The sequence below is a fragment of the Bison bison genome, unplaced genomic scaffold, assembly GCF_000754665.1.
Source record: "Bison bison bison isolate TAMUID 2011002044 unplaced genomic scaffold, Bison_UMD1.0 scf7180017864341, whole genome shotgun sequence".
NCBI classification, from domain to species: domain Eukaryota; kingdom Metazoa; phylum Chordata; class Mammalia; order Artiodactyla; family Bovidae; genus Bison; species Bison bison.
In genome coordinates, this window is record NW_011494913.1 from 4,004,597 (window position 1) to 4,013,933 (window position 9,337).

The following is a 9,337-nucleotide window of genomic DNA, read 5'->3' on the forward strand; positions in this document are numbered from 1 at the left end:
CTGCCAGGTGCTTATTTAGCTCCGGCTGCCGTAACTGCCCCTCCACAGACCGAGGAGGGCTGAGTTTGAGTTCAGGGATCCCCTGAAATCACTCCCATCTCTCAAATGTTTTGAGTTATGACTTCCTATTGCTATTTCATTTTGTAGTTGCTCCCTTGTACTTGCTGTTTTATAGGAGTTAACTAAAATTTCCTGATCTGCGTATGGTACCATTCTTGTTTTTCAATGATGTTTTTGAGTATTTTGGGGTATTTTTTTTTACCATCGGGTTTAGGGAATTCTGATACCACTCTGTGTGTGAGTCATTGTCTTGTTCTGGATGCCACAAGTGAAGGGTGTTTTAACACTTGCCTGGGTAACAGGGGATCTCCTCTGGGGCACTCAAACAGACTCCACCCAGAGACATTAATGGAAGAAATAAGAAAGCCATCAGGGACTTCCCTGGCAGTCTAGTGATTAAGACTTCGCCTTCCGAAGCAAGGAGTATAGGTTCAGCCCCTGGTTGAGGAGCTAAGATCCCACATGCCTCATGGCCAAAAAACCAAAAAAAAAAAAGAAAAGAAAAACCCCAAAACAGAAACAGTATTGTAACAAATTCAATAAAGACCTTAAAGATGGTCCACAGTAAAAAAAAAAAAAAAAAAATCATAACAAGAAAATAGATCCATTGAACTTCAGAATTCTTGATAGTCTGAGGGCCTAGTTACCAAAGTATTTAAACAGAAAATTTATGCTTGATATTAAGATTTTGTGAAATCTGCATGGAAATCACTCTATTTGAAAGAACCATTGTCTCCAGTTCTTAGCCCAGAAACCAGGAGTGATTTATCCATGATTCTGGAAGAGTTTACCAGTTGGCACTTTTCATTTTTAACCTCCCTGTTAGCACCAGCCATAGGCAGGTTGAAGGACATGTGCCCCTTATGGAGGATATCAGTTCACTCTGCTTATTATATGCAGTAAATTCCAAATGAAAGTCTTAAATGATAAGGCTGTATTACCCTAAATGTCTCACTTCATCATCAGCACAGCCTGACCCGTAATAGCAGGACTGAGCAAAGAGAAGACACTGCAATGGTCTTCCAGCAGCAAGGGTGACCCAGGACAGGCTTCCCAGTCTGTGGTCAGGAGTGGCCCGAGCATGTCATATCTGGTGTTGGGATTACTCTTACAGCTGAGCTGCAGGAGGCAGGAGGCCCTGGCCAGAAGGAAGGGCAGAGGAGTCGAGAGTCGAACCTGTGGTCAAGATAATAAAACACCAGCATGTTTGGAGTTGGTAGACTGACCGCCTCATACACAGGTGGGAAAGTTCAAGAGTGGTTGTGATTTACCCCAACGTCAAACTGTCCGTGGCAATGTAGCCTGGCATATTGTTCCTTTTAACACTGGTATTTTAGCACATTGAGCACACCAAGCTTAGTGGCAAATAAATTCTGAGGGGCAAGTTATTTGAATTCAGGGGCCCTGGGAAACAATGAGCGGGGCCAGGAACCTTGTTAACTCTCCCAGGCAACTCTGTCCTTTCGCATCACCCAGACCAGTCTGGTTTTCTTATGGACAAAGGTATATCCAACAAATAACAAACACCTACTACCAAAGTCAAACTGTTTTCTGACACGAAGATGACTGCTTTCTCAAGCCTGTTCTCTTCAGGGTCTGTAACTTTCTGAAAACCATGCATTGCTACTGTAGGAATGATTACAGCTCTCAGTGGCACGGTGTAATTCAGTATTCTGCGGATACTGCAGCGGCCTCAGGTGGTGTTCACAACTGAAATTGTGAAGCCACATCCCAAGTAGTTTGACTTTGCCCCATATCTCTACCTACTTCACCAAATTTTTTGTTCTCCATACTGGTTTGCTTTGCAAACCAGCCAGATCTGAAGGGCATCACTGTATTCCAAAGTTGACAATTCATTGAGGGAGATTTTACCAGCTTCCTTCTCTTCTCTCAGCTACCTTCCTGTTGAGAAATGATAAGAACCGGGGTGGTCATGAGCTGTTGGAGAAACATAAGCAGAGGCTGTACACTTAGCTCACGTTTGTCCTGGCTTGGCCTTCACCCCGTGGGAGGCAGGGAGAAACGGGAGTAAAGTTACCAGGTAAACTCCAGGAAGGACTGGAACTAAGGAAAGACCAATTTGTGTTTCCCTTGGTTGACTCAGCCAGGTCTTCTGTCACCAAACAGCTGGATTCCCCCTGCTGCCCCGCAGTAGGTAGACAGTAGCTTCCTGTATTGTCCCAAGTGTCACTTCCACTTTAACATATTCTTTTTGGGAAAGAATTATTTTCTAGCATAAGATGAAGAGGAAGCAGGAGAAAGGTTTAAAGTGTTGTACGTAAGTTTCCAACCACAGGAGGAGCAAGACACCAAAACGCTGCCGAACCCAGGGTAGGGCCAAGAACTGGAGTCCAAGCCGTGCTGCCTCAGAGGGCAGACCGAGCCGAGACGCACACGCCCCGGCCCAGGCTGCCCGGAGAGGAACATGCCAGCCTTCCTCAGACCCGGTGCGTCTAGAGAGGCCACAAATACCATGCTGTCTTTGCAGAAGGTTTCCAGGGAAAAGCTAGACCAACTGGATGATCTCCAGACCAACCCTGGCCTGAGCCCCAGGCCAAGGAGAGCTGGACAAGTCCACAGTGTCTGGTCAGAGCTGTGCTTGGTACTCAGGTCTTGAACATCAGGAAGCCCCCAAATGCAGTGCCTGGCGGGCTTCTCTTCATTATCGATCCCTGGGTTAGCTCAAACCACACTCTCTCACCCTTTTGCAGCTCAGCCATAGCAAAGGTTGTTGCTGGGCTCCCACCCCTCTGCTCCTCAGTGGTATAGACAGGGGTCCGATGGTGACCTCCAAACACCAGCTGCCCGGTGCCTGGCCCTGGGCCAAATTCAATGCTCACTGCAAACAGATAGACCCCACGCTCAGGGGCTCGGAAGTAGCCGTGTTCAGGGAAGTAGCTGCTGCCGACGTTGACGTAAGCAGTGTTGAACTTCACTGTCTGCAGAGCAGTGGTCCCTTCTGAAAAGCTGGCGTAGAAGGCCACAGGGGAGCCTGGAAATACAGGAGGAAAGCATCAGTAATTCAGCCCCTTGCTCCCTCAAATGGGAAATTACACCGAGCCCTACCTTCCTCACCTTCTTGACATGAGAAAGAGATCACAATTTCTAGATAATCTGGATATTCCCAGTAGCAATGTATCTTGGGAGTTAACTGGCTAATTCTCAGCATTTCACTAGTTGACAGGAAAACACAAGCCTGTTGTCCGTACTGGTGTGTATTTTAACAAAGCTCTTGTTTGATCCTTCTTTCCAACTATGTGAGAGAAAAGTGCCCTGAATGAGGAAGCTGAGTAAGTAGCATCTAAGGCAGCATGCTTTGTCAATGACAGACTGGATCTGGAACCCAGGTCTCTGACTCCCGGATTCCTGCAACCTTCAAGGGATCTTGAGATACCCAGGGGAAAGAGAAAATACTCTCTCTCCTCAAATGCTAACCCTGGTGAGATCAAGAAGAGTGGTTCTTACTAGATGTGTAGCACAGAGAAGGAAAGAGCAGGCGGGTCCAGGCAAGAAAAGTCCTTTCAAGCTAATCATGTTAATATTTTCAAAGTGTTGCACCCGAACCCAGAGGAGGGTAAACAGGCCCAGAAAGGCAAGGCTTGCTCCAGATGACACGCTAATAAATGGCCAAACTGGGAGGACCTAGCTGTGGATCTCCTGACTTCTGGGTCTCTCCCACTTGAAGACCCGAGTTAGTAAGTCTAAGGAGGGTAAGATACAAGAGGCCTGGAGCCAGAGGAAGCCTCGGTGGATGGGGGCTTTAAATGTGCATTAATTTTTTTAAACACTGTCCTTATAGAGAAGAGGGACAAAAAGAAGCAAATATAGAAAAATATGGGAAACCTATTGAAAATGTGTTCATTTTCCCAGTACCCCTCACTCCCCCATTCTGGCCTCTGCACTGATAAGGTCATGTTCCTCACATGCTCCATGGCTGTTCCCTTAAGCTAAGGGCTCTCTGCCCTCTCCACCCCTCTGTGGAGACCAAGCTCCCCATTTCTTGGGATGAAACCGAGGCCCAACAGGAGGAATTTGCATAGAAGACTTGAGTCCCAGAACAACAGCCCCTGCACTTAGCCTCTAGGTCTAACAGCGACAAAATGACAAAATTCTGCTTTTCTCCAGTTCTGGAAGGTTTTCTGAGATTAGTTGGGAAGAGTTTTCCTGTGTGCTGCCGGCGGCTCTGCAGTTCTCCCAGCACCCAGGAGGTGGCGCACTCGCCCCGCTGAAGGAAGGCCAGCCTAGCGTGGCCTCTGCCGGAGGCCGAGCCAGCCAGTGGCTGGATGTGCTCCTTAGAAGAGGAAGGGCTGTGCTTCACTGCCAGCCAGCAAGTGAACTCAGTGCGCTTCCCTGCAGAGCGCAGGGTCAAGCTCTGTGGCCTCCCCATATGAAATTTTTAATTTTAAGGAAAAAAAATTTAACAAAATATTTCAGTGGTAAACTCAAGATACCTAAACTATCAGGCAACTTGAGGCCTTGCACTGCTCACAGGAGGGTGGGTGGCCTCAGCCACAGCCATGAGAATCCCGGAGAAATGGGAAAGCCGACGTGTTTCTACTAAATGCTAAGCCGTGTGCTGGGTTTTGGGCAATGTATCTGCTGGTCCTGCCGACAACCCTTTGTTGTAGGTAGTGCTTCTCACTCTTCCAGAGGAAGAAGCTGAGACGCACTAAGCGGTGCTACAACCTGTACATGTCCACTGCTCCCAGGGGCCAAAGTGGAGGGTGCGCGGGAGGGGGGCAGGCTTGTGGTACGACCCCCCACGAAGCCTCAGACTATCCACACGCCCGGCCTCACCAGGCATACGCGGCCCAGATGGCAGCTTTGTCCTTACCCTCGTGTTCAGGTGGGGAGGTAGCTGTGGCCCTAAGGCCATCTTCTCTGGCAAGGGAGTCACTTGAGTAGGGGTCCACTTCCCAGGGCCGCACTCAGCGGGGCTAGGAAGGCTGGCTGCTCATCTCTTCAGCCTCAGAGCCAAGTTTCCCAGGGCCCTGTACGGACCCGCTGAGGGCCTTTCACAGGGGAAGGCCCAGCTCCCTAGAGACAGCTGGACTGGGTTTCTCTGAGCCACTTACAAGCTGTGTGAACAGGACACTTTCCTGACTAAGCTTCAGTTTCAGGTAAGATAGCAGTGATGATGCATCGTTGAGCTGTTGTGATGATTCAACATGGCAAAGCCCAAGAAAGGCACCACAGGGGACCTGTCTCAGAGCTGTAACATGGGTCCACTATGTTAGCAGAACGAGCTCCTTTTGGGTCCCAAGGGTTTCTCCTGTACTTGTGGGGTGCTGCCCCTGGCAGATGACACCATACCTTATCCACTCACTCACTTGTGCATAGGAGAAAGCTTAAAGACATGTGGTGGGTGCAGTGGGATGGGGCGAAAGGCTGAGATTGAGGGATTTGAGGGTGTGGTTATGGAGGAGAGGGCTTCCCTGGTGGCTCAGACAGTAAAGAATCCGCCTGCAGTGCAGGAGACCTGGGTTCTATCCCTGGGTTGGGAAGATCAACCTGGAGACGGGAACAGCTACCGACTCCAGTATTCTGGCTTGGAGAATTCCATGAACAGAGGAGCCTGGTAGGTTACAGTCCTCAGGGTCACAGTCTGACACGACTGAGCGACTTTCACTTTCACTCATGGAGGAGAGAAGCACCCCCACTCCCTGCCCCACTGTTAGAATGGCAAGCAGCTGCTGCTGTTTAATGAGCCTCAAATGTCTATGTGATGGGCTCGGCCTGCTCACTGACAGCTCAGTCCTGTGACTTCTACCTCCTGATACCCCAGGTAGCTTATACTCCTAATACTCCCTAGTCCTGAATGGAAGGTAAGTCAAAGGCAAAGCCAGCCCTGAGTAGTGGCGACTGATGGTCATCTTGCCCGCCTTCACCCCTGCCCCCTCTGAGGCAGAAGACCTGCTGGCAGATAGCAATCCTAGACCCCACTCTCCTCTCAGGCCTAGGAACTCACCTGCCTCCCAAAGCGCTGGCCCTTTGACACGCGCATCCTCTAAAGATTCCACTTGCTTCCGATCCCTCCTCTTGGGAGATTCCAGGCCTTTCTGCTGCTTCTTCCCTTTCCTGTTCAGCATGGCCTGCAGCTTCTGCAGGTCCAGGCTGACGTTGGCTGCCACGAGCCCTTGGAAGTTCCCAAAGAGGCTGTGGAAGAGGCGCTGGTGCCTCTCCAAGCCGCGCTCAGTTGTGGAGAGCTCCCCGCGAAGGCCCTCGAGGGAGCTGTTGAGGGAGGAGACCCAGGAGGCCTCACAGCACCGACCCACACGCTCCATGTCCGAGCTCAGGCGCTGGAGCTCCTGCGCCAGCCCACCGACCTCCTCTGGTGAAGCGGCCCGGCTGGGCTCCAAACGCGCGGTTTGCCGGCGGGTCCCCGAGGCCTGTTCCAAGGCAGTCACCCTGGCGGCCAGCGCGTCCCAGCCTAAAGCCTGCTCCTGCAGCCCGCTGGCCGCGTCCATCAGGGCGACGCGGATCTGTTCGTAGCGCAGGGGCAGCGTGCCGGGCCCCTCCTCGGACATCTCCTCCATCACCTCCTCCCCGAAAAGAGCGGCCAGCACGGCCTCGTGCCGCAGCGCGTCCTCCAGCAGGGCGGAGAAGGAGCTGTGCAACTGGCGGATGTCGCGGCGGATCTCGGTCTCAGCGGCCTGCAGCGCGCTCACCTCGCCGCCCAGGGCACGCAGCTGGCTCCGGAGCCGAGCCGCCTCAGCGCGCGCCCGCTCACCCTCGGCCTGCTGCGTGTCCACGGCCAGCGACAGGGAGGCCACCGTGTCGCGCAGGGCCTGCAGGGAGGAGCCGTCCTGCTGCCGCCGCTCGTCCAGAGTCACCTGGGTCTCCTCCAGGGCTCGTGTGGTGTCCCTTTGGTCCTCCCGGATGACATCCAGGTCGAAGTAGAGCTTCTGGCAGTTGCAGTCCTTGACGTACTTGATGAGGTCCGCGTGGGCGCCCTGGAGGTGCTGGAGGGTCAGGTTGAGCTCCAGGAGCTGCCGCTCCATGTCCTCCTTGTTCTCCTCCATGATCAGTGACTTCTCCATCAGGATCACCCGCAGCTCTCGCAGCGCCGTGTGGTTCACCTCCAGCTCCTGCACCTGCCGCTGCAGCTTGCTGATCTCATCGAAGGTGTCATCGGATTCCGAGTACAGCTCCTTGATCTCGTCCACGTGCCGGGCCAGGGTGGCCTTCATGTCTGCCAGGGTGCTCCGTAGCGCCTCCTCCCTGTGGGCAGTGGCCACATGCAGGGCCGAGAGGTTCCTCTGCAGCTGGCCCAGCCTGGCGTTCAGACTCTCTGGCTCCGGCCTTGCTGCTGCCCCTGCTGCTGCCAGGACCAGGCTGCTGTTGATCCCCACAGACTCCTGGGCTTTAAGGAGCTTCTTCAACTTGATGTCCACGTCGGTCTGGACCTCCGAGAGGGACTGGTGCAGGGACAGGCGTTGGGCGTGCAGGCGGTCCTCCACGTCCTGCCTCAGCTGGCCCACCCTCTGGGCGTTCTCCTGGACCTTGGTCTCAAATTTGGTACCAAGCTCCTGGAAGTCAGCTCTGGCCACAGAGCTCTCCTGGACCCTCTTGAGGGCCTGTTGGTTGGCCTCAACGTCAAGAGATAAGTTTCTTATGACCTGGGAGAGGCTGTGCAGGCTTTGGTTGAAGCTTCTCCACATAGGGCTGAGATGTCCTTGCAGGAAGGTGTTGATGTGGGGCAGTAGCACTTGCTCCAAGGATCTGCCTGGAAACTCTGCAACAGATGTGTGTGTTCATACATGCCCTGCGGGAGCAGGCACCCTCCCCAGGGGCTGACTGAGTGGGCGGGGGGCTCTGCCTCCCCATCCACTCATCCCCTAGGACATGACCAGGCTCTTCCTCAGCCCCGGGAACCTGCCACTCACCAAGCTCTGTTTGATTTGCCTCAGTTGTTGCCACTGTGAAGTTGCTTGCCCAGGCTTCCCACAGGCCTGGGAGGCTGTCTGCCATCTGATGGATGTCATTCTGGAGATCTCCCAGTCGGCGTTCCTGCTGCTCCACTGTGCTGCGGATCTCTGCAGCTGGATGACCTGAATACACATGATAAGTGTCAGACTTCCCTGGCCTGAGCAGAACATGAGGTGCAGAGAGGAAATTAGGGGATTGAAAGCAGGGAGGTGTGTCCTGATATCCTCTGAGCAGGAGCTTAGAAGCCTTTAACTCTAGAAGGACAGATGCATGGCCAGTGAGCCCTCACCCAGACCGCAGCACCGACAGCAAACATGACTGATCCGTCAAGGCACACTCTCCTCCTCGGTCTCAGGGACACGGCGTCTCCACGTCATTCTAGGCAGCCCTTGTCAACAGACAGGCGCTCACCACAGGATGAAACATTCCCATCCATGGCCCAGCCTTGAAAGGCCTCACAAATGGTGTCCCTAGGTGGCTCTGCTGTGCTGACTCAAGACCAGGGACAACATGGCCTCCTGGTCCTGGTTAGGGGGACTGGCGGGAGGCTTCTTCCAGACCACGGGGGCTGATGCAATTCAGAGGGCAAGGAGGGTCCCAGAAAATAGGGTCAAGGGAAAGGGTACATGTGCTTGGCCAGCAGGCAGGTAACTCAGGGCCCTGTGAATCTTGCCGCTTTGGTGTGAGGATGAGGTGACACAGGGCCACAGAGGAACCCCTGCCAACCCCAAGCTTGGCGACAAAGCTTCCCTGAAATGGCACTGCCCTATCAGAGGACAATGGGCTTGGGCACATGAGTTCTTTCTACCTGTCCCTCCTGCACTTCCAGGAAAGCAACATACCAGATTCAAAGTCAACTGGCCCATCCCAAGGCTCCTGGAGGCTATCACCTGGATCTTCAGGCTCAGGGATTGCCATGGGATCTGCAGAGAAACATCAGATATTAACCCCAGAGGTTAGAGGGGCTGCGTGACCTCTTAGGTCAGAGGTCAGAGGGGGAGGGAGACCACAGGGAACCCTACCGTGATGCTGGCAGTCGGGGCCCGCAAAGCCCGGGCAGCACCTCCAGGCCACGGAGGCCAGCACCTTCTGCTTGACCTGGTACACCGGCTTGTGGGCCACACGGTACCTGGGGGAAGAGGGCTAGCTCAGAGTCTCCAGGGTGAGCCGGCACAGAACCTGGACAGATAGCCCACCCTGCTACACCACACTCACATGACTTTGACCTTCTGGCAGTTTGGAGCCCCCTGCGGACATGGCTGCTGTGAGTGGACGAGGAATTTCTCGGTTTTGCAAGCAGCTATGAAGGTGACCAGTCTGGACTTCTGGTAGGGGCACCAGTTACTGG

The 9,337-nt window shown here is 53.5% G+C and overlaps 1 protein-coding gene across 1 annotated transcript in view; it reads right to left on the minus strand.

The window, feature by feature from the left end:
- Positions 1-575: 575 nt before the first annotated feature.
- The window catches only part of MMRN2 (multimerin 2), a 17,611-nt gene continuing 8,849 nt past the window's right edge, over positions 576-9,337 (minus strand). The window contains exons 2-7 of the mRNA XM_010854388.1: positions 9,205-9,333; positions 9,012-9,118; positions 8,832-8,912; positions 7,947-8,111; positions 6,029-7,795; positions 576-3,052 (exon numbers count right to left, since the gene is read on the minus strand). Coding sequence (XP_010852690.1) covers positions 2,667-3,052; positions 6,029-7,795; positions 7,947-8,111; positions 8,832-8,912; positions 9,012-9,118; positions 9,205-9,333 — 2,635 coding nt within the window. The 3' untranslated portion in view covers positions 576-2,666. The remainder of the gene's footprint in view (positions 3,053-6,028; positions 7,796-7,946; positions 8,112-8,831; positions 8,913-9,011; positions 9,119-9,204; positions 9,334-9,337) is intronic.